Here is a 25603-nt window from a genome sequence, read left to right as displayed (position 1 = left end):
TGATCATTGTTGACAGACTTAACCAACAACAAAGCCAATGCATTAAATGGAATATATTGGGAGAGAGAACAAATTAGCCTGTACCTGGCTGACTTATTATTTCCAGTTGTTCCACTTGCTTTTCCTGAATGTCGTCTGCGTGTTAAGTGACAGACCAGTCGAAATAGGTTTGCACCGCGTCAACTCTAGTCATGCAGGAAAAGTACAAAGGTGTATGGAACGCCAAATTAACATATATTCAAATATTGAATTGTACCTATCTTCAAATGAATTAAAGATAGGTATAATTGAATTGTACCTATCTCTAATTCAATTAATTTAAGAAGTATTTTATTTAAGTATATAAATACATTGAAATGGATTGAACATCAGGCACAATGCCTATTTACGTTCTCTCCTGTAGTCAAGGTATAATATGAGTAATTATATAATTTTATATAAGATATATATACATATATATTGCAATGGAATTTTGTATAATAGATTAATATTATAAATAGCATTGGAAGGAAGTACAGTGCAAAAAAATAAACAAAACAAATAGCTTATGATAGAAAAATGAAAATAAAAAAAATAGAAAAATAATGGTTAATTGCTAAGGTTGAAAAATAAAAAAGGTATATGTAGTGTAGGGGAAAAATGAGAAAGAAAAGAAAAAAACATGTAATAAAACAAAACAAAAAAAGTGTCATCATACACCATTAAATTTGTGTTTTGTTAATTTCATATTCTGTAGATCGGAATTAATCAAAATAATCATAGAAACCAAAGAAAATTGAAAATAATTTGAAATATGATCCATTTGATGTATAAATAAAATTTCAAATGTGATTCTTATAATTACAAAATTTTTACAATGCAAAGATCAGTTGAGTCAGCTTATATAATTATCTCAATTTATAATGAAAATAGACAAACCATGATATTTGTACCCTAATTAGGGGCATGAACTATAGGGGAATTTGCAACAATTCATTTTTCCATGTACAGAGTTATATGGAAGAATAAGAACTTTTAATTTACCTATTGATTGTGAATTAGATTTATTTGATAAAGCTGTTGTACCAGTTTTAAAGTATGCATGTGAAGTTTGGGGTTATAAAAATATTGAGATTATTGAACGTGTCCATTTAAAATATTTGAAACATATACTTAATCTGAAAAGTTGTACACCTAGTTACATGTTATATGGTGAAACTGGACGATTTCCTCTGCATGTATATAACCATTTTTACTAGAATGATTTCATTCAGGGCCAACATAATCAATAGCAGTGAAAACAAGTCAAGCAAATCACATATATGTATATACGTATTCTTTTTGATAAGGGACAAATATTTAATCCATGGCTATGCTCTTTAAAAGATTTTTTTGATAAATGCGGGCTTTCAAATGTACATGTATGGTGTGATCATTAATCCTACCAATGCAGACTGGAAGCAATACATCATATTTACGTAGATTATTGTCGAGAATTGGAGCGTTACTATTTAACTCTATATGTGAAACTGTACATAAAAGTTAATAATGACAGTCATGTAGTCTCGAACTTTTGAGAGAGAGAGAGAGAGAGAGAGAGAGCGAGACAGAGACAGAGACAGAGAGAGAGAGAGATGTAAAGTAGTTTGGGTCGGTAACAAAGTTTACAAGCGTTAATAATAAGTATATCGTAACTATTTTGACCGAAAAAAGGAGGAGCAAAGCAAATCCGTTTTCTAGATTAATGACTATTTGCATATTTACATTAACATTACATTTCGACAAAAGAAGGTGGAAATGGGGAACAGACTTAAAAATTTGTACCACCCTTTCCTCAGTCTAAATTTTAGATATAAAAAATATTATGCTCTGCATTCTCTGATTTAGAATAAGAGGGCAAAAGTGGGTTTTTTAATTTAATACCTTTAATAGCAACTAAACAAATCTTTATAATTAAAAAAAAGAAACGTTTTTATAATACAAAAGCAAAATTTTAAAAGAATTATTGTTTTTTACAGGCCAATGCTATACGTGGTACACGGGAGGCCTTATAACTTCGAATTCATAGTAAAGATATGCCTTTTTTAATCTCTGTATTATTTTCATACTCTCCAAAATTGCTTTTTCAAAAATGTAAGCTACTAGTTTTAGCTTTAGAAGTCTAAATTTGATTTTTAAGTGATTATTATCGCTAAATAAGAGGAACGGTTTAAAAATAAATACTTACATTCCACGTATATTTTGAAAGCTACTGCAGATATAGTTCCATAACACAGAAAGGGTACTAAAAGGTTTATTGACGAGTTTTAATTGTGACGTCACAAACGTTGAACGCTGATAGATACAACGTCACAAGCGAAAATCAACGATCACGCTTGTATTACTTATTAGGTTTGTTACTGACTGTTTAAAGAAATTTGTGGGGTCGGTAAAGTCCATAGAAGGCTCGGCTCCGCCTCGCCTTCTATGGACTTTACTGACCCCACAAATTGACTGTTTAAAGAAATGTGTGGGGTCGGTAAAGTCCATAGAAGGCGAGGCGGAGCCGAGCCTTCTATGGACTTTAATGACCCCACAAATTTCTTTAAACAGTCAGTAACAAACCTAATAAGTGTTTTGTTTTGTCGAGGACCTAAAGTTTGATATGTAAACAAACGTTTGTGTAGAAAATCAGTTCAAATAACGTTACGTCCGCCATGTTGCGCTATAAATTTTGACGCTTGCCTTTTAAAGAAATTTGTAAGGCAGCCACGTGACGCGTTTCATCCAATGACGTCGCGACATTCTAGTCCGAGGCAAAACAATGGCTGTTACAGTGGCTCTTCCGTTAATATAAACTTACCCATAGGATAGTACAGTAATTTTGAGGTATAATTCGCATTTGCGTACAAGGCAAGAATGTAACAAAATGTAAATATAAGCTTTAAATCCTTATTTTTTGAAAGATATAGTCTCATAACTGCAACGGTGTGTGCAAACAAATTTCATAACGCGCGTTATTCAATTTGTATGCACACACCGTTGCAGCTAAGAGACTATATCTTTAAAAAAATAAGGATTCAATACTTAAATATTTACATTCCAAATATTTTTTGCATGTTAAGTGTGTGAAAAGATACTGCAGTTATAAGACCGTAACACACGTGCACACAAGGTACTCAAAGGTTAAAATGACGAGTCTTATTATGACGTCACAAACGTTGAACGCTGTAAAACGCAACGTCACAAGCGAGAATCTAAGTTCACGCTTGCGGCTGTTACAGTGGTTCTTCCATTAAAATTTGAACTTACCCTTAGGATAAAACAGAATGACCTAAAAATCACATTTGCAGACAAGAAAAGAAGTTAAAAAAATGTAAATATAAGCATTAAATCATTATTTTTTTTAAAAAGATATAGTCTCATAACTGCAGCGGTGTGTGTATACACGACGTCAAATACGAAAAATACGACAATTTTCGGTAAAATTATCAAAAATGAAGATAAAATAGCAAAAAACTTAGCGAGAACAGTTACACATATAATTTTTTTTACATTAATTCATTTTAAATCACTTTTTTTACGCACAGAAACAGTTGATAAAGCGGTATATCGCACTTAATATACATTTTGGCCTGAAATATAGCCTTTTCTTGTAACATCAGACATTTTCAATATTATACAACATTTAATTTAAATATATTCAAAGAAACACAAATTACACAATCACCGTACTTTGAGAGTCTTAATTATCTTACACGACATCATTAAAATATTCAGGTTTTGTTAGGGATATATAGGAAAGTAGTTTTTATACGATAAAAAATTGGATATTTGACTATTAATTCTAAACCAAAGACATTCGATTAAAATCATGTTCTATAGGTATTGTAGTACACCTTAACATTGAATTGGTTTTGGTTTAACGTGGTCTTCATACTGAAAATTAGACAAATATTTCAATTAGTGTCTAATACAATCATGTATATAGCTATTTATATTGAAAATGCATCTGCTAAAAATGTTAGATGCGTGGCCTAGTGGTAACACGGAGATCTTTTTGATTTCGTGGTCGCTGGATCAAATCCACAAAGTAATAAGTAGCATTTTTTTTTCTCACTTAAATTGAAACATGAACAGAATAGAGAAGTTAAGTTACATGTATCAATTTTTCTGGTTTTTTTTTTTTAAATTATCTTGTTTAATTCAGTTTTAGTATGAGCACACCAATATATATATATATTTACATTCTACTGTGTTTTTCCATTAAATTCTGCGATCTTCAAATGCCTCTAAATGCAACAAGTAGTCAAAGGTCAAATCGACGAGTTTTATTATGACGTCACAAACGTTGAACGCTGTAAACTGCAACGTCATAAGCGAAAATCAAAGTTCACGCTTGTGGCTGTTACTGTGGCTCTTCCATTAATATTAACTTACCCTTAGGATAAGATAAGAATTTTAAGGTATGAATCACATTTGCAGACAAGGCAAGAAGTTAAAAAAAATGTAAATATAAGCATTAAATCATGATTTTTTGAAGTATACACTCTCATAACTGCAGCGGTGTGTGCATACAAATTTTCATAACGCGCTAACGCGCGTTACTCAATTTGTATGCACACACCGCTGCAGTTATGAGAGTGTATACTTCAAAAAATCATGATTCAATGCTATAATATATATATATATATATATATATATATATATATATATATATATATATATATATATATATATATATATATATATATATATATATATAGATTTCTTCATTAACACTATACATGTACCCTTTTACACTTAGATCCATTGCATTTTGCTTGAACTTATCACGGTTCAGAATATCAACTTCTGTTATTCATATAGTTTCTCGAATTTATGACAAATCAGTTGTTACAGACACCATTATAAGATCAGTACAGTGTATCCAGGTTTCGAAAATCATATTGTGACATCTAGATACCTGAAGCTCTTTTTAGTAACAGGTACTTTCCGTCCAAACACAGGAGTAGGCGAAATAATGGGAAAAGGCGCTATACCTCTTTGTCTAAATTGTTTAAAAGTTACTTTCAATTTTTCAAAATAACGCAATCTCAAAAAATGCTCATTTTCCTATATGTAATCATTAGAAATGCGTCAAAACAGCACCATCAGCAATACCAAGTTCAAGGCGGTCTTGCATAAAAATGGCGTAGGCAAATTTGATGAATATTTTATATATTGAACTGTAAATACTACAGAACGATTTGACAAATTTTCAGGGTATGTTTTCTCGTGAGATTTTTAATGGGGTAAACCCGAGACCCACACAAGAGTGATAAATAGCACGTTATTTATGTCTCTGATCCAATAAAGCCCGATATGTGCATAATTGAGAAATAAACAACGTTATTTAGTGAACATGGCGTTATGAATAGCAATTGCTCTGTTGGCATATTTCATGATGCGCGCTAGCACAAATGCTTGTGTATTCAAAGGTATATTAAATTAGGAATTTTATTACATGTATAATTATTTTATATTTCTTGATTCATAATCTAACAAATAGAGGGCAACTGGAACTTAGAATGATTTTAAATTAGATAAAAAGGTCTAAAGAAATAAAAAAAGATACTTGTACTAGAGAAAACTTCTGTTATTTATCACTAATGAAATATATTGTTCTTGGGTCTTCTGTTGGTTAATGTTCTTCTTTTTATGATAGGAATGCACACTACTGATGACCAGGATACCACCAGGATACCACACAGTTACCTGTACCAGTGAATCAGAAAGAAACAGCTGATGTTATGGCTTTTGATGTTTCAAACTATTATATTGACAATATGGTTAAAAACAATGTAGAACATGTCACAGAGACTGAGGTTCAAGCCATTAACAACCTCACCATGGGTCAATCATCCAACCCCAATTGGACAGAGATGAGGAAAGGACGGATTACGGCATCGAATTTCTATGCTGTCCATACAAAAGTGGAAAGTTATAAGAGAAACGCTGCACACTGTGACATAAAGCCTTTGCTCTCACGTATAATGGGATATAAACATGTTAATCCGAATGTGATGTCTTTAAAGTATGGACGAGAAATGGAACCCATTGCTAAAATTGAGTTTATGAAAATGTACAGAAAAAAACACAAAGATGTATCATTTGATGAATGTGGTATATTTTTAGATGTTGATCACCCCTATTTAGCAGCTTCCCCCGATTTATTGGTATCATGTTCTTGCTGTGGTGAGGGTTTAGTAGAATTTAAATGTCCTCTCATTCCAAAATGTTCTACATGTTTTTCTTTTTGCAAATGTAATTTGCCAAGTTGTTTACAAAACACTGAATCACTTCCATTGAAACACGGGGCATATTATGGTCAAATTCAGGGCCAGATTGAACTTACAAAGCGAAAATGGTGTACACTGTACATATATACATGCAATGGACCATTTTATGAAAATATTGTATTTGACCAGCATTTTTATTCAGAAATGTCATCCAACCTTGAATTTTTCTATCATTCATTTGTTTTACCAGAGATTCATTCTAGGTCTTTGCAACATCTTTTGACCCAAGAAAGTTTAAATGTTCATACACCAGAGCCAATGGAAATTGACAACAAGGTACATGTAGATGGGGAGACATATTTTTGTCCTGAATGTAATATGGTTGTTATGAATGAAGTGACAAAGCTTAAAGAGCGTAGCATATATTGTGATGTGTGCAAACTTTGGTATCATTTTCATTGTGTTGGAATAACTGACAAGTATGTCAAAAGTTTGACATCATGGCATTGTAAAAAATGCATTCAATCTTCTTCTTAAGCTTCTCTCAATAAATGATCTGAAGCAAATAAACCCGGTACTTATATATGTACATGTACATTTTATGTACATCATATATATTCTAATTGTTACCATTGATATTCATAGTATGTTCATTGTATGTACTATATTTCATTGCATGACTTGGAAAATAATAAATTGTTTACATTTTCTTTTCATTTTATTTCATATAATTTAATTTACATTCTCTTCGAATATTAAATGCATTTCATAATATGTTATAACAAAATGCCAAAACGAAATATACTGAAGAGTTATTAGTACCAGACAATATAGGGATAGACTACTCGGGCAAAAGCTATTGTAAGTTTTCTCAGTACTTTGGAAGAGGTGGATACATGTTACACACCCCACTAACTATTCTTACAATATCATCAAGGTGTTGGCACAATGTAAGGGGAATTTCAAACTTCAATATGCGAAAGTACTTCATTCTTCTAATAGCCTGCTCTACAAAAATCCTTCTATTAGCTATTTCTTTTGTTTTCCTAACATCATTAGCTGGCATTTGACTGACCCCATGTTTGCCTGGGGGGGTCAATAGAGTAGCATGAAGAAGGGTGAAATCTTGCAATAGATTACTAAAACCTTTGTCGGCCATAATACAATCAAAAGGCTCTATAAGATCCATAAACCCTGAGTGAAGTGTGATATGCTTATCACTGGTCCTCCCACCCCAGCATTCTGAAACAAAGTTTATCATACCTGATGGGTTTATGCTTAATAAAAATTTTGCAGTGTGATGATGTTTGTAATCGCTCCAACACTGGTTTTGGTACACTAAATTTTGGGGGTTTTCTATAAATACCTCCGAACAATCAATAATGTGCCTTACTTGTGAGTATTTGGTAGTTCTGAAAGAAGGGGGTAGGTTATGTCTGACTACATCTTTTTGAGCATTGAATACTAAACAGCTTAGATACCTTTTCAACAATTTCACCCATGTTGTGAAAATTCTTGACACATATGATAGAGATATCTGAAATCTGTCAGCAAGATCCTCATCTAAATAAATTCTAAAATTCATCTAAAAGACCAAGTCTGATTTTCATGAATGTAAGAAGCATTTCCTCCTTTGGATTTAATTTTCTACAAGCAGAGTTGGGGTCAATTACTTTGAAAAGTAATTAATTACTTTCAAATACATTGACAATTTTATCAATTACTTGCAATTACAATTACATTGATTTTTTTAAATGTAATTAATTACTCTCAATTACTTTGATAAATGTAATTAATTACATTTCAATTAATTTAGTTTTATTTTTTTAAATCTTGAGAACATATTCATATATTAACAGCATTAAGATATACAGGGCTTTATGCACAGTTATGTTTTTAAAGGTTGTATAGTTCGGTTGAGATCAGATTTCTTGAAAATTTCTAGAACAATTTTCTTTAACATTACCGGTAAATTCATTAAGTACCATTGAGTTCATTTTTGGTTATGAATAATATTTTCTCTATAGTGAATTAAATTTTATTCACATATTAAAACTATGTTTATTCAGAAGGTACAAATTTCGGCAGTACAGCATATCAGGATATAAATAATAATTGTTACAATTCACAAGAATGAGATATTCCCTTGGGTCTAAAATCAATGGGGGTTCTTGGGTATTAGAGGAGTTCACACCTCCACAAAATTAGATCTTTACCTATTGCCCTGGGCAGTGTGTCATGTTGTATAAACATATGAAACATTATGGGACATTTAATTATTGTAAAAACAATTTAAAGTCCATGCCAAACATGTATAAAATCTATTTATCATTATAAGACACCTTTTTAATATTTTAAACTTGGAAAAAGTAATTGAGATGTAATTGAAAAGTAATTGAAAATACACAATATTTTTTGAATGTATTTAAATACATTCAATTACTTGTAATTGAAGACAGACTCAATTACCAATTACTTTCAATTACTTTGAAAAATGTAATTAATTACACTCAATTACAAATACTTTTTTCAATTACCCCATCCCTGTCTACAAGCCCTATTTTTCTGAAATTTTTTATGTTTAAGAGTAGTGCAATGATAGGATGGGCCCTTCCAATATCTAACATTTTTAAGAGATGGTTGTATTGCATTGTAGACTGCATTAAAAGCAGACTTGGTAGGGATTCCTGTATAGAATTTTACTTTCCTATCATTGACCAACAAACTCAACATGTCAAGCGATTTGAGCTGATTTTGAACATTGACTGAAGTTTTCTTTTTAAGATCATTTAACTCTAAAGTGAGACTTCTTATTTGATCTTTAAACTTTCTTATCTCTTCTTCCTTGTACAAACATGTATCACAGTATTCCAAATAATCATGGTCAATCAAATGACTTTTAACATTGTTTGTCACATCAGAATCACTGTGACAGTCATTGGATGTAGATTTCCTTTTCTTAGTAGGAATTTCTAAACATCTGTCCTTTGGTGGCTGCCTCCCAACAACAACTCTGTCCATGTGTCCCATATGCAGTGTTGGGTAAGGATTCTTTGGGGTAGGTCCAAGATCCACAAAATGATTAGAACATATTCTGGAATCGTTATTTGGAAGCCAAAGTTCTCCACTTTGACTTTGGCGGTTTATGTTTCTAATCCAGATATTTCTGGCATATTTGTCTTGGGATTCTGTGGGAAATGTTAATAATTTGAAGGGAGGATCACATGTACATCTCCCAGTTCCAAAATTACAGGAATGTATTACACATAATTGTGATCTCCATTTTTTTAACTTGTTGTCACCATTGTAGCAACCATTGACACAACAATGTCTTCCCAGCATATTTGTCAACAAATTTTCACAAACAACAAACTGTTCAAAGAAAACTTCCACACCAAAAAAGAATAGTAAACTGAAAACTGTTATAATGGGTTTCTTACCACCATAAGCTCTAATACTCTGCAAACAAATGAGAATCAGTAATAACAGTCTAAATTCTTACCTTGATTAATATACTGTATTTTAAAGAACTGGGGTAATCTCTGATATTTTTTGTTAATTACGCCCCCTCCTTTTCACAGAAAAGACGGGCTTGCATTTCTGATTATAATCATAATTTAAATTGCGATAGTTTTTTTATTATATTATTATATATATTAGAAGATACATTGGTAATTTAATTCAGTATAAAAGCGTTTCGTGTGAGCTGTTAAAAATAGGTTGTTGATCTCGGATTATGTAATCAGATGGATACGGTATTTTGTCGACGGTTATGCGTAGAAATTATCATCTTCTACAGAATAATATCTGTCTTCCTCAATAGAAGATCCTTTCAGACAACATATTTTTGGACGTGGGGGGTTTCGGACTGTAAACAAAAGCACGTGGGTACGGACTCCAGGGTGGAAATATTGTTAGTTCGAACCTGACTCGGGGCGAGATTTTATATCGTTCTTTGAATAGATTTTCTTCAAAATATTTGTGTTATTGGTGCATTTATTGTAATTAAAGCCGTAAATAGGTATAAATTTAAACTTAAAATACATATTCAATTTCAATTTTCAATTTAATTTCTTTATTTACCAAGTAAGGGCCCTCAAGGGGCAACATGAAGATTGTACATACAACATCCAATGTACATAAAACATTCAATAAACATGTACAAGAGGTAAAGATTTGGATGATTGAACATTTAATTAGTATACTATAGGCTATATGTATGTTTCCATACATTCAATACAGTGTCTTCTATATATTTATGTTAAACACCATACATAAATATGTTAAAATACAAATGTACATACAAATTTGAAATAGTTTATCATATGATTGAAAAGTTAAAAACCAATATTTGACTAGGAAATACAAATTAAGGCAATGCCTTTTGTAAAAATTTACCAAGAGAGTTTAATAAATCTAATTCTTCACAGTACATATACTGGCGTGCGACCAGTTCTTGCCAAGTACCATTTCTCGCCAGTACATTGTGACTCCATTTATCAACACATAAAATTATAGACGAAAAATGACGTCACAATGTACTGGCGAGAAATGGTAGTCGGTGAGAACTGGTCGCACGCCAGTATACACCATATGAATTCACATGCACACTTGCCGACTAGATAAGCTGGGTTAGGTGTTTTACATGCAGTTTATGATCATGTAGGATTTGTTATAGGTTGTGAACTGTTAACAGATGAGAAGTCGGCATGGATTTGGACTACAAGACCATCCTTACAGAGGAGATAGCTTTGGAAGGACTCGATGGTGAATTTATTATTTAATTAAGTTCTGTATTTAAAAATGATTAAAAATTAGTTCATTTTCCAAGGCAGGGATTATCGTGTTACAGAAAAGTCTGAGGCAATTAAATTGTACTTGTAAATTGCAATAAGAATTTTATGGTTTTTGCCACAGAATATGTTAAGAAATAAGGTTAATTAGTCCTTAATATTGTTTCTCTTCAACCTAGCTTATATAACTCTGAAAATAAAAATTGATTAAATTTCAGGTATAACCTTACAAGCACTATGGGTGAGACTAGAAAACAGGCCCAACTTCAAAATGAGGCTGGACGAGGAAAGTCAGGAATTCCTCTGGAGGTGTATTCTCTCCATACCTGACCTGGAGTTTTACCGCCTGCCATCACCCAGAGGAGTCCTCAACCCAAAATTACCAATCGTCATAGACCCAGAATCTGGAGTAACTGTGGATTTCGTGAGTTGACATTTGTTTATTTTACCAAGTTAACGAAATAGGCCACCTTGTAAAAATGTTTCCCTTTTCCTTACCAATGAGGAAAATGTTCCGTGTTTAAAATATTTTCATTGATAATCTGAGCAAATGTTTTTTTGCATTCAGTTGTTTGCAGATAGATCTATTTTTTATGTATATTTTAGGCAACTTTGAAAAAAAAAATTACTGTAGAATAACCTATACTGACCCAATTACCGGTAAAGTTTCTTAATTTAAGATTCATAAACATACAGTGAGGAGGAGGCAAACAAACAATTTATTTTCAAGGTGGCCTAACCTTTACAAATCATATTTACCGTTACATGTACTTGGTCACTTTTCATGCATACAATTCAATTCAAATCATTTTAACACTATTTGTTTTATAAAATATATTGTTTATAATTTTGTACTGATGTTATTAACTGCAATGAGAAATAATTAACAAAAATTGAGTAGATTGATATGTATCTCTTGAAAGCAAATCATATAAATATGTGACAGGAAATATTTAGTATTCTGATCTTATCTTCACAAACGCTTTCTTGATTTCAATTCTGGTTTCTTGATATCATCTGCATTTGTAATCAGTTTTCCTTCTCAAATTAAACCCATTTTCATTACTAACAAGCATACATTGAATTTTTTTTTTAATTGGAAAATAGGATATGGGGGAGGAGTTGTACCCAATCAAAATCATCCAACAAGAGGGCCCTATCATTGGCTCCTGTTCCACCTATGACAGCAGGCAATGCATTACCATGGAGATCAAAGCAGACAATTGTGGAACTTGGCCTGCAGCCAAAGATGTGACCGAGAAGTAAGAAACACATTCCTTTTTTTTGCAAATTATACAAAATAAATGATATTTAACATGACTTTCAGGTATCTTTTTATTACCTGTAGAACCTAAATTGTTAGTGTGTGAACATGGGGATGGGTTGTCTCTCAATTCAATTTGCCTACAAAACAAGTGTCCAGAATTTTTTATCATACTTACAAGATATCCTGTAATTTTTGCAATAATCTTATTTTTGCTTTTTTTACAATCTCTTTGACATCACAAATTATTGAATACACAGAAATTATATTATCATACCAGTATATTATTTTCTATAAGAAACTTTTTAAATTGTTAAAATTTACGGACGCAAATTAAAAAGGGTAACATTAATTTCATTTTTATAAATTTTGTGACACTCAGACAAAAAAAAATGGATATATGGTATTATCACAGTGTTATTGTCTTTGACCAAGCACTGATAGTATTTTAATGTGACTCTAGGATAGCAATAACGATGTGACAGTTTGAACTAATTGGTCTCTGACCAGGTATGGGATGAGTCTGGTGATGGTGGCCTCCCAGGAGCAGAGGTTTACTGCCTTGTGTGGGGACGAGCTGGAACCCAACAGCCTGTACAGTCTGACACCGGTCAACTTCTGTATTCTGGAGCGAATCGGCAGGTTAGTAGAGTTAGCTCTGTCACTAAGAGAGAATCTACTAGTGGGTACAGGTAACAGTCTTCTATAGAGAGGCTGTACAGGTATGTACAGTTGTCAGGTTCTATACGTAGTGAACAGGTGTTTTAAAAATTTCCGTGAAATGTTAAGTTCTATTGTCATGATATACACGTTTTAACTATGGGGACAATAGCAACTATTTTCCCTTAAAACAACGGCCGTTTCCCTCAACATAATATATTTGTGAGAAGATTTTCTGCCAAAGGTCACTGATATTTAAGATTAGCCAACAGAATTGGTTTATGGTAGTTCACTTGAAGCTTTGATTAAAGCATGTACAATGACGTTACTCAGACACTGTGTAGAAGGTTAACAGTATGTTATTGTGTGTACCGCCAGGTCGCGTAGGGTCGGCGAGCTGTCCATCGGAGATTCCAGTATACAGGTGTTCAACATCCAACCCAAGTCCATGTTTTACCACACGCTCTGTCTGATCAAGCTGGGCTTAGTCAAAAAACAGGTAAAGACTTGTTCAATAAATCAACAGAGTCACATATAGAACAGCAAGTGAAAAACGTTAAGTGAAGTGTTCTTTAAATCAACAATTCTTGAATTTTTAATCCCATCTAATCAAGTTGGGACCATTCTTTATTTCATTGATTTTAAGCAAACCCCAAAAATAATAATTTAATGAGCACCAAACTCATTTTGTTTCTTATAGTTAAAAATGTTAGAATATTTAAAGCCAAATTTTAAAATCTGCAAGGGATGCTTCTGCGAAATTATGCTGAGTGATGATTATGACATCATACATGTAAATAGGACCATGGCCCATTAAAATATCTGGTGGCCGGCCAGATATTAATTCCTGGTGTCAAATTAGGAGTCTACAGTAATTTAGATGCACTTACATTAAAAATCTTCATGTACATTTTAAGAAGTCACATGTAACTTTTTTAGAGTCCTCTGTATGACTAATGAAATGAATTTTTTATGTGGTTGTTGTTGGTTTACTGGTGATATTTTCAGAGCATCACAGTGTATAACAAGAAGGGACAGAACTCGCTGCGGCGCTTGTTTCACCTAACCCGATTTTACCAGCAGTATCAGTCGAAATACAGCATCCTGACCAACATAGTGGCCACCTATCTAAACAAACAGCCAATGAAACGACAGGAAATCCACAAGATCAGAGAGCAATGCGTGAGTAAGGGGGTGTGGTCAAATCATGCTTTAGTTATATAATCAGTCAGAAGAGGAAATTCTGACACACTATTCCATGCTGTTCAGAATTTGTTCTACATTGTCTATCTACATTTCACTGTTCTATTGAGTACCTGAAATCAACATTTTAGTTTTGTGAAGGTAGTTACTGTAGCTTTCCCTATGAATAAAAACAAAATCATTAATTTCTCGAAGATGGAAAAGACTCAAAATTTATTATTCTACAAAGAGCCAAATCTAAACCTGTAAGATTTTCATTTTGCACAAACCATTTGGTATTTTTAGTGTAGATAAATTGAAATTTTTCAGATAATTATATAAAGCATTTAATATTTTTCAAATCCATGTAGTGTAAGGGTTTTGTGTAATTTTTTAAGGCATTTTGTGTGAATTCTTTACTGTGTACGAATTATCAGATAAGCATGTATGTTCTGTATACAACCATGTAAACCAATTCTATAGTCTTTTAATTGTTTGCTTAAACCTCTGACTATCAGCTTATTTATGAATTGCCTGGCAAGCAACTAAAACAATTAGGAATCATTATATATGTAGGGAATAGACCAGAAGAGCTTGTAAACTTAGTTATAGCCAATGAAATAAGAGAGTCGAAAATGACGTGTTAGAGTAGGTTTCTGAAAGTTCTGGGGGTCAGTTTCTAGCACACGCTCTAACCGAGCAAGTCAAGTTTATTTTAGAGTTTAATGTTTAGTAATAAACTAGGTTTGTGAGAATGAATCCGCCATTCATTTTTGTTTACCTCGCAATTAATGCTGCGGATACAGGTTTCCATAGTTTTTCTACACAAAATATTGTGAAATTTTTATCTATGGTTTTTCCTAGGCGGCGAGGGAAGCGTAGTTGTGTTGTGTTGATATAATGTACTAGTATTTTGTATTATTAATTACATGTGCCTGGTTACATTAATATTGCTCTGTTTACGGTGAAATAAAAATTCTAGCATCCCACCACAGTGCGCTAAAATGCATCATATTGTTTTGTTGTTTTATTTATTAAGTGAAGTAAAGTGTGAACTACATTGATGAAACTGATTCATACATTTTAAAGGGATACACATTTGATTGATATTTTGGCATTTTAATCTCTTTAAGCATTTTTTAAAAAAAAAATTACAGTAAGTTACCTTAAGTTTATGCATATAAATTTTTGAACAAATCTGTTTTTAGTGTTTGGTTCTTCAAGCCAGACTTCTTAATGTTTTCTTTTTTTCTATTATTTAGGAAATGTGAATTAAAAATGGTCCGTGTCATTGAAGTCCTGGAAGAGGAAGAAAGTGACGTGGAAGATGATGAGGACATCAAGATGGATGACACTGCCAGAGGTCATTGAATCAGATTCTCGTTTTTGTATCTCCATTTGATAGATTATTTCTTAATATATGACATGCATATACTATCCATTATCTCTAAAATGAAAACTTTTAAAGGGTTTGTTAAAATTTAATATATACCATTAGTCCAGTCAGTGAATATTTAATTTTCAATACCAAAATTGAAACCAAAATTGTATAAAGTTATTATTGCATATGGATACATGCATGTAAATCATTATAAATTTAAATCTGGTCGCAGATGACACTGTTTTCCCCCAACTGGTAGAGCCATCGTTTTTGCGGCAGGCCTATGCAGTGTTAGAGGCAGCGGGAACAGATGGTGTCTCTAACAGCAAGATGATGAGGAGGCTGACGATTGACGGGCTGGAGGTGCGGATGATCATCCGGACCATGGAACGCCGCGGCCTCATCACCTCACTGATGACAGAGGTCGGCAAACAGAAGAAAAAAGTGTGAGTTATCAAACAGGAAGTAATACAAAACAGGAAGTAGTCAAACAGGAAGTAGTTATCACATTAAGAGGAAGTATGAATTCAACAGAAAGTAGTGGTCAAACAAGATCTAATCAAGCAGGAAGTAATAATCAGAATTAAGTATCAAACAGGTATTGGTTATTATATGAGAAGTAGTAAGGCCTAAAAAAAAGTTGTGTGTTTAGGGTAACCAGGCCTAACCTAGAAAAATGCCCTGATCCTAACATTTTTAGATGTCTGTTTTTATCTGATTGTGAATTTTATATTATTTCTATTAAAATATCTGTTTTTAAATATGACACAAACAAACATTCTTAGGATTCATGCAGAAAAAAATATGATAAAATAAAAAAAAAATCCCTACCTACCTAGCCTAATTTTTTCATTAGTGTTACCCTAAACACACAACTTTTTTTTATAGGCCTAATCAAGATGTAATAATGAACGAAACATTTGTAATCATGTTTGATTTGTGTGCCCAAACATCACACCACCATTACATGTACTTTTGAGCAAAGACAACACAATCAGTGTATATTTCACTTGAAACCAGCTTCATTTTAACATGTTTTGATGTAAGAAATAGATAGTTACATAACTGAAAGTTTAAGGCCTTGTTAAAATGGTTCTAAATGTCACAAATTAGGAATTTTAGTGACACCAACTGAAGGAATGTAATGAAGCCCTTTTTCTGTAGGAGCGTGTCCAAGACGTACGTGGAGGGGAACAAGCTGATGAACCAGATCAACAAAGAGAAGGAGAAACTCAAACAGTCTCTACAGGACATCAACGACAAACAGAGGGCAACAGGTAACTCAAACAGTCTCCACAGGACATCAACGACAAACAGAGGACGGCAGGTAACTCAAACAGTCTCTACAGGACATCAACGACAAACAGAGGACATCAGGTAACTCAAACAGTCTCTACAGGACATCAACGACAAACAGAGGACTGCAGGTAACTCAAACAGTCTCTACAGGACATCAACGACAAACAGAGGACTGCAGGTAACTCAAACAGTCTCCACAGGACATCAACGACAAACAGAGGACGGCAGGTAACTCAAACAGTCTCTACAGGACATCAACGACAAACAGAGGACATCAGGTAACTCAAACAGTCTCTACAGGACATCAACGACAAACAGAGGACTGCAGGTAACTCAAACAGTCTCTACAGGACATCAACGACAAACAGAGGACTGCAGGTAACTCAAACAGTCTCTACAGGACATCAGGTAACTCAAACAGTCTCTACAGGACATCAACGACAAACAGAGGACTGCAGGTAACTCAAACAGTGTTTACAGGACATCAACTACAAACAGAGGACTGCAGGTAACTCAAACAGTCTCTACAGGACATCAGGTAACTCAAACAGTCTCTACAGGACATCAACGACCAACAGAGGACAGAAGGTAACTCAAACAGTCTCTACAGGACATCAACGACCAACAGAGGACTGCAGGTAACTCAAACAGTCTCTACAGGACATCAGGTAACTCAAACAGTCTCTACAGGACATCAACGACAAACAGAGGACAGAAGGTAACTCAAACAGTCTCTACAGGACATCAACGACAAACAGAGGACTGCAGGTAACTCAAACAGTCTCTACAGGACATCAACGACCAACAGAGGACGGCAGGTAACTCAAACAGTCTCTACAGGACATCAACGACAAACAGAGAACGGCAGGTAACTCAAACAGTCTCTACAGGACATCAACGACAAACAGAGGACGGCAGGTAACTCAAACAGTCTCTACAGGACATCAACGACAGCAGGTAACAAACAGGGATACACAACTTTGGCAAGTTCTTTTACTTTGTGGAGATTATTTGAATTATGATTTACTCCCCTAGTTTGGAAATCACGTTTATTTTGAATTCCCAAGGCCGAGTCAGTTTGTCTTGTTCAGTGAAGCATAGCTGTGTGTAATGACCTTTATGCACAGTCATTTGATTGAGGTCAGTCACATTTATCCCAATCGTACATATAAGCATTATATCCTTAATCAGAATTCTATTCATTATGAAATATCTTTAAATTTGTTTAACAGCAAGATATCATACAATCAATGGCAAATCATTCGGTTTTAAATCAATTTAAGGAATCAGAGTTTTCTAGAATAATGTAGAGGAAATTTAATATTTTCTGACAAGGGATGTATATATTTATTTATACAAGACAATATTGAAAATTACAAAATGAATCATATGAAAGAAAACTAACATTACTATTGAAATTTGTTCAACAATTAGGATGATCTTCTCTGCTCACATAAGCTCACATAACCTTAAATAAAGTATTTAAAATCATCAGTAATATTTCTTCTTCTTCTTCAAACATTGCAGCAGAAGCATCAAAGGCTTCCAATGATGTCAAAACTGAAAGTGACAAAACTGAAAGTAAGGCTAAGTCTGCTGGGAAGAAGAAAGGAGGGTCACCTAAGAAGAAAGAGAAAGTTAAAGCCATTGAGGAGGAAGTTAGTGGCATCGTCAATAATGTTGGGAGACACAACAGACACTTCAAAACCGATGGTGAGCGCATTGAGAAGTCTTAATATTGTCTTGTCAAGATGGAGTCATTTAATACATTGCCTCTCAGGTCTCTGCTTTGTAAATTAGCTGGACTTTGCAATTCGTGAAATGTTCTTCATGCACAGTTATTAAATCTGAATAGCCATATGGTTAACAGTTTATTGTCTACAGTACATACAATAGTTACAACATGCAATTATAATATTTGACCTGGCCTGATGAGTCAGATGGGTGAGGGTGTTTGGAAAACAAACAAAACATTTTACTGTTCTACCCTGTCAGAACAGATCTGGTAAAATGTCAGAATAATTTCTTCCCACAGTCAGTGCCACGTGTCAGCAGATGAAGAGAATCAACATGATCCTAGACATTATCAAGGAGAACAAAATCGTGGATGGCGTCTATCCCATCGTCAAGGTAACCGCTCCAAAAAGAGAGCTTATTCTTCTTTCCATAATTTGATTTAAAAGGAAAAATATATTCAAGTTTCTTAAATTATTTTATAATTGTTAGTGCTGCTATTCTTAAGTCTTTTTACAAAATTAATTAAAATTTCATTATACACACAATTATTATATCAGAATGTGTGTGTTGAATGTGTGAACTATCTAGTCTAATATGATGGGCGCTTGTGATGAGAAAGGGGGGGTAGATATAAGAACCACTTGTAAGAAATGTTAACAGTGTTAAGTTATGATGTTTAGAGGTTGTAAAAGTCACAGCATCAGAGTTTTGGCCTAGCTGTTTTGATTTTAGTTAATTCGGGAGAAGGAGCGAGAGGAGAACGCTTACATGGTGGACAAGAAGACGGTGATGAGGCTGATTGCCATACTGGTCAAGGAGAAGAAAATCAACATCATCAACACCGTGCTGTTGGACGGCAGCAAGCAGAAAAACGTACGTCACATGATCTCTCAAACATAGGTCACATGATCTCTCAAACATAGGTCACATGATCTCTAAACATTGGTCACATGATTTCTAAACATTGGTCACATGATCTCGAATATATGTTTAACTTACATGATCCCCCAAACATAGGTCACATGGTCTCCAAATCATAGCTGGTCACACGATCTCAAATACTGTAGAAGCAAATATTTTTGTTGGGTCAAAATTTTGTTGTTTTTAAACCAAATAAAATTTCAGTGGCATTTAATTTTGTCATATCGTTATCTCATTGTAATCATAACACTTGGGTTAAAAATTCGTTATGGATTTAATTTCGTTGTTTTATACTGTCAACGAAAATAACAAAATTATATGGCTGCCCCCTTTAACTTCGAAGCAATGCTACGTGCATAAAACTAACATTTTTATCAGATTTACGTTGTCAACTTTGTATTTTTTTCTCAAAATATCCTTTTAATAGCGTCTTATTAAACAGTTCAGCCGCTAACATACTCCGAAACTTTGAAAATAAGCAGCGGCTTATTTTAAGTACCAGTCCACATAAGAATCAGACAATATAAATAAAATATTATATACAACCTAGCAAAAAATACTTCTTTTATTAATGAATTATAAAGATCTTGTTAAAAATATGACATTCTGAAAATTTCACTTTGATTTGTTCACTAATAACAATACAAGGGCTTTTTGAATTTTGCCATATTTACCGAATGACTCCATAGAGTACTGTGTTAACTAAGTGAACTGTCTTGAGGTAAACCAATTTGCATCAAGGATGTTGGTTAGTTTCAATTGTGTTTATAAAAAGTATTAATCATATGCTTTCTTATTTATTCACAATTTACATGGGTTTTCTGTTCTGTAAAAATTGGGAGGCATTTAAAGTAAGTATGCATCTATAGTTTTATTACCTCCCTTAAGTAGAACTCTTCAGTAAAGGAAATTAATTTTGGTGTATTCAGTAAACAAAATGGAAGCAGACAACACTTTTCATACAGATCAAATTTGCAGTTTTACGCCTTTTTACAGCCATGTGTGTGGACCTTCTAAATTTTTTCCATCAGAGTGCAATCTTGTTCCAATTTCTAAATGTTTAAAAAACATATCAAGTCATTTGAATCATTTTAACTTAAGTAACTCTCATATTCCTACTGAGGGGCATTTGTTATGTTTCCGAGTGGGCATATTTTCTTGCAAGTCCATGGTACATTGTACTATATGCCCAAAGCTGCGTGCACAGTTAGGAGTCATGTGGCGACGGGGAAGCACGTGCGCGTACCCAAATCACACCGGAAAGGCAAAACCAGAGAGGTCCATCTCGCCTTCAACGTCATATTTTTTACTTGCCAACAAAGGTGTCCTCGTACCTGTTGGATCAGGCAAGTAACATCTTAAGTCATATTTTGAAATGCTTGGAGATACTATGTATAATGTAAAAATATCGTTACATTTAGATCTATATCTTAAATTAGTAATACAATTCAAAGGAAAGCCTTAGTATACTCTATTGAATGTTAATTTTGTACATGTACATTTCTTGCATGTGGAATTTCATTGTATAGTTAATGAACTATTGTACCAGAGATAAACCATCACCAGTTAATTTGGTTTCTATAAAAAACACTTTCAGTGTATAATTATATATTGACTTGCATGCATGCAATAATTAATTGATTGTTTAATTATTAATACTGTAATTAGATCGTTTTGTTCTTTTATTAAACATGACCTTGCATCATATAACAGGTATTTGTCGCAAGTGCAGAGGAGATTTGTACGAGGCAATGAAGGTCTCAAATATGCTAAATATTGAGGTAAGTGATTTTAAAACATGATATCAAAGTGTATATTTTATTTACCATATATTATAAATATTTGGAACTAATTAATGTGATTCATTCAAATGAAACAAACTCATTTATCTTAAAAGACTACATTAAGGTGAGAGTTAATTGATGGCTACAACCAGTAAAAATATTCATTTTTGTGTAATGATTATAAACATGTAGAGAAAATAACTTACAGTGATCATCTCCCTATAATATATGATATCCAATTTTTTTGCCCCCTTCAAATAAGGGAGGGCATATTGCTTTGCTGCTGTCGGTCGGTCCACCAACAGTTTCTGTTCATTTTCTACGCAGAGGTTGCACATATTGAAATGAAATTTGGTATAAAGAGTTAATGATAATAATTAGGTCAAGTTCGATTGTGGGTACGAACGTGCAATTTTTGACAAAGATATGCCCCTTGAACGTAGAAAAATTCCAATTATATGCAGTTTCCGTTTATTTTCTTCGCAGATATTCAAAGGGGGGGGGGGCATAAGTGTTTCACAAACATCTCTTGTTATTGAAATTTTCCTTGCATTTACACATTTATTTATTAATGAGGGTTATTTTCATTTCAGTTTTTTTGCAATGATGAAACCTCATTTCCAAATTTCAATGTGGAAGTAAAACCTGACGTCGACCCCTCAAATCTGGTAAATTCTATTGGTTTAATTTATTAATCCACAATTAATACAATAATCTTTTTTATCTCAGAGACACAATGTTTTGGTTATTAGGATTTTAAGCAAATTTGTAATGATACTTTTTTTTTTAAAGATTCATCGGCAATCAAGTACATGTAGTATGATAATCGAGGCAAAAAACTCCAAAAATCAGGTTTATTCAAGGATTGTTCATGATGAGAGACATGTATGCTTTTTGAGTTTAGAATAATATATTTATTTTGATAATTAAAGCATACATTTAATATTCTATGGTTATTGTTTAAATATTTTGTGAAGTTAAACAAGTAAAATATGAGAATCTGAGCTGAACTTTCAATTACAAAAACATTTAACTACTGTTCCGAAAAAAATATGCAACTGTTTATTTTTTTTTCTGTTTTAGGCAGAAGAAAATGTACCAGCAGACTTGCAGGAATATTCAGAAGAAGAATCTGTAAGTTCATATAAATACATTTTTAATCTTTTGCAGATGATTCCAAACATTCTTAATGACATTTGATTAATTTTGATGTACTAAATTAATCAATCTCAAGGTGATATAACATCACTAATTGTGTGTATATATAAGTATGTTAGTGTGTAAATGCTTGGCAGAATTGAAAGTAAAATTAAGATATATTCACTTGTAAACAATAATCTAATTTTACCCAGTTTAAAAAGTAGAACAAATAGACAACTTGCACTAGCCATGAAGAGCAATTAAACAACAATTATTTTAATCTTATCTATCATAATCACAGGTACTGAGTTCTCAGCCTCTGTCCCAAGTTTCCTCATGGAGCGAAGAAAATTTGGAAACTTCGCTTGATGATATAAACAAGCTAGGCCTTAAGTTCTATAAGAAGGGGCAGTTTCAGTCTGCTGAAATTTCAGGTTAGAAGGAATTTAGATATCCTAATGCCCAACACCATTCGCACCTTAAAAAGGAAAGCAGAAGAAGCTACAAATCTAATCCTAGAAGGTATATGTTGTCATTTGGCTTTTTTATTTAAAGTTTATTTTGCAGAATTAATTTCTATATTTTTTCAGAATGTTAATTTAACAGTACCTTTAAGAGGGTTCATGAATTTTTTTTTTCTACTTTGCTGTAAAAAATAATATATAAAGTTTTATTTTTAGGGGGTGGGGTTATCATTTGTGAGCTTGCTCACAGTACACTTACCTCTAGTTTAGCATTGCTAGATGATATAAATTAAGCATAATTTTTTCTTTATAAATTTTCTTGCCCCTTTAATGAAGTAATATAAGGCCACTTTTGTAATTTAATTATTTTTTAATACTGACTGACTTAAATGTTTAAGTGTTTGGAAAATAAACTTGTCTGTGCAATCAAATGAATGAATTAATTTAGCCAAACCAGCTAGTATATTATTTGAAAAATCAGCTTAAATAAAATGGGTCTGTTTTGGATAGTATATGGTTTCACCATTACATTTAATGAACTTGTGTGAAAATATATTTTTTTTTGTTTTACGTACGGTACAAGTACATGTACAAGCTAACCCAATTTTTCTGGGAGAGGTCTTGAATAAGAACTAATATAAAATATGGCTACATTGTAATACTCAATATTTTCAGAAATATATTCGTCAAACAAAATTTCGTGTTCTGTTAAGCAGTTATGTAATAAATCACATGCTATGATTTATTTTCTTAGGTATAGCTCCTGGTCAGGGGAAAAAACTTTTTCAGTTAATCCAGGAACCTTCAGATCTCAAAACAACTTCTTGTGATCTAGAAAGAGCTGTGGTCAATCTGTACATGGAGAGCAGAGATAAAGACATTAAGAAACAGCTTCTGTCTTTGATTTCATTGTCTCACACTAAGAAGGAACTACAACAGCTCATCCCTCAACTCTCAGTTTATGCCATAAATGAAGCTCTCAAACATGCTTTAGATCAAAAAGATGGTAGGTTTTCTCTTAATACGATGAATATTGTATCAAATTGAAATTAGGATTTTGATTAAAAGAGCAGCACAGAATAATTAAAGGTTAGACAGTATGTCATATGAACAGTAAATATCACTAAAGCTTTACAGTTTTGCACACATTTTTCTAAAAAAAATAATAATAATTTGAAAACATGTACATGTACTACATTTGTACTATATAGATATTGTGAAGATAGATCATGCATTAATTATGCTTTTCTTGAATACTTCATTTTACCAGGTTGGTACATGTATTATTACATACATTTTTAAAATTAGCTTTGTTGCTAAAGTAATCCATTTTTAAAGGTACTGAGGTTCCAAATCAGAAACCAGTGTTTCACAGAAAAATGGACATTATAAAATTAGACCATGCACTGGATTTCATCTTAATCCAGCATTTTATCAGGTATTTATTTGGATTTTAATTTGTAGTGCAGTATTAGCTGTTTGCACTGTATCCTAGAGTGACCTTAATTAGTTGCTGGTGGTCCCCATTACCAGTAGCAAACCAAAATATTCTTTTCAATTGTATAACTTTGTCCATGAATCTATGAAAATATTAACTTTCAATTTCAGTAGTTATATTGAGCATAGAATTCTTAACTTGAATTTCAACAGTCAAGCTATGCGCCAGTATGTGGGCTATATACCTGTACCTATTCATGTACTTTAGAAATTGATTTATATGAATGTTTCACAGGTTTCCTCTATTGGTACTAAAGAGATGAGACTAGAAGATGGCAGTGTCATATCCATTCCAGAAGTGGTTAGAACAGTTTGGCACTCAACCCTGGTCAAAATCTACCTGGCATATTGTGAAGAGACAGAGTTCATTCCTCTTTCTAGATCCACACTTTACCATATCCTGCGTGTATGTCCTGCTTCAAGGCGTACAAACCTAAAAGGCCTTGACAACACAGCAGCAGATGGGGGAAATTCCTATGATGTGCTTTTATCAACAGTTGCAGGTTTTTAAATTTTATATGTGTAGTATTATAAGTATTGTTTTCAAGATGCAAAACTGAATTTGAACACGCAAGATATGTGTTGTCTAAACCCGTGCACACTTCTGTCAACAGCACATTATACATGTATATACAATTTAGAATGGATATTGTCATTTGTAAAAACTATTTAGCTCTATATAGCATAACATTTACAAGCTGATTAACCTTTAAAGAAAATTTGATCATTTTATTATTTTATCCTTTATATAATAATTAATTTCAAATAAATCATGTATGATTTTGCAATTATTAAAGGATTGGAAAAGTTTGTTGATTTTATTATACATGTGAAACAATATAAATATTTATGAACTGTATTTCAGAGGTGGAAAAGTATGCAACAGATGGCTTATTGCTAATGGAATTAAAAGAGTGTAAGGACTCTCTTGTAGCCAGTAGGATTTACATGAAGACAGATTTTAAAATGCACATAAAACAGGTATTTTAAAAATAATATATCTCAAATGGTTTTAATATCACTGTCAATTTTAAGGAAGATGTGTGGATATGTTGTATATTTGAGAATAAAAATGTCAACATTTCTTGAACTGGCCTGTTTCTGCCCAAAATATACAGGTTTATTAAAATTGTATATTTTGATGTTTTTATAGACACTCTTTTATGAATGCAATTAAAATCAATTATTCTTATTTTTTTGCAGACTGACCACTGCGGTGATCATTGCATAAACTATGCTTTG

General features: G+C 32.8%; 2 protein-coding genes and 1 non-coding gene across 5 annotated transcripts in view; all 3 read left to right on the top strand.

Annotated features, from left to right (window-relative positions):
• The window catches only part of LOC105331947 (general transcription factor 3C polypeptide 1), a 245419-nt gene that overhangs the window by 34851 nt on the left and 184965 nt on the right, over nucleotides 1-25603 (top strand). For 2 of the 3 annotated variants that reach the window (XM_066082761.1, XM_066082763.1), the window contains 4 exons: nucleotides 12140-12294; nucleotides 12807-12938; nucleotides 13335-13455; nucleotides 13965-14138. In XM_066082761.1, coding sequence (XP_065938833.1) covers nucleotides 12140-12294; nucleotides 12807-12938; nucleotides 13335-13455; nucleotides 13965-14138 — 582 coding nt within the window. Of the gene's footprint in view, nucleotides 1-10903; nucleotides 11007-11250; nucleotides 11457-12139; nucleotides 12295-12806; nucleotides 12939-13334; nucleotides 13456-13964; nucleotides 14139-25603 lie in introns of those variants that run through there. The other variant, XM_066082762.1, reaches the window with a different exon arrangement.
• Nucleotides 15407-19586, top strand: LOC136274899 (general transcription factor 3C polypeptide 1-like). The gene is made up of 6 exons (XM_066082754.1): nucleotides 15407-15501; nucleotides 15752-15965; nucleotides 16684-16796; nucleotides 18346-18531; nucleotides 18854-18948; nucleotides 19288-19586. The coding sequence occupies exons 1-6, from the start codon at nucleotides 15417-15419 to the stop codon at nucleotides 19453-19455; spliced, it is 861 nt and encodes a 286-aa protein (XP_065938826.1). The 5' UTR covers nucleotides 15407-15416; the 3' UTR covers nucleotides 19456-19586.
• The window catches only part of LOC117680655 (uncharacterized), an 8972-nt gene continuing 3356 nt past the window's right edge, over nucleotides 19988-25603 (top strand). Inside the window, exons 1-12 of the transcript XR_010713095.1 lie at nucleotides 19988-20822; nucleotides 21190-21257; nucleotides 21854-21928; nucleotides 22053-22145; nucleotides 22344-22394; nucleotides 22702-22922; nucleotides 23619-23870; nucleotides 24203-24302; nucleotides 24515-24548; nucleotides 24597-24864; nucleotides 25227-25342; nucleotides 25565-25603. The exon at nucleotides 25565-25603 is cut by the window's right edge and continues 127 nt beyond it. This is a non-coding gene — a transcript (uncharacterized protein). The remainder of the gene's footprint in view (nucleotides 20823-21189; nucleotides 21258-21853; nucleotides 21929-22052; nucleotides 22146-22343; nucleotides 22395-22701; nucleotides 22923-23618; nucleotides 23871-24202; nucleotides 24303-24514; nucleotides 24549-24596; nucleotides 24865-25226; nucleotides 25343-25564) is intronic.

This window comes from Magallana gigas, chromosome 4 (assembly GCF_963853765.1).
Source record: "Magallana gigas chromosome 4, xbMagGiga1.1, whole genome shotgun sequence".
Taxonomy (NCBI): domain Eukaryota; kingdom Metazoa; phylum Mollusca; class Bivalvia; order Ostreida; family Ostreidae; genus Magallana; species Magallana gigas.
Note: the sequence above shows the minus strand (reverse complement) of the source record. Positions and strands in the feature narration are given on the sequence as shown.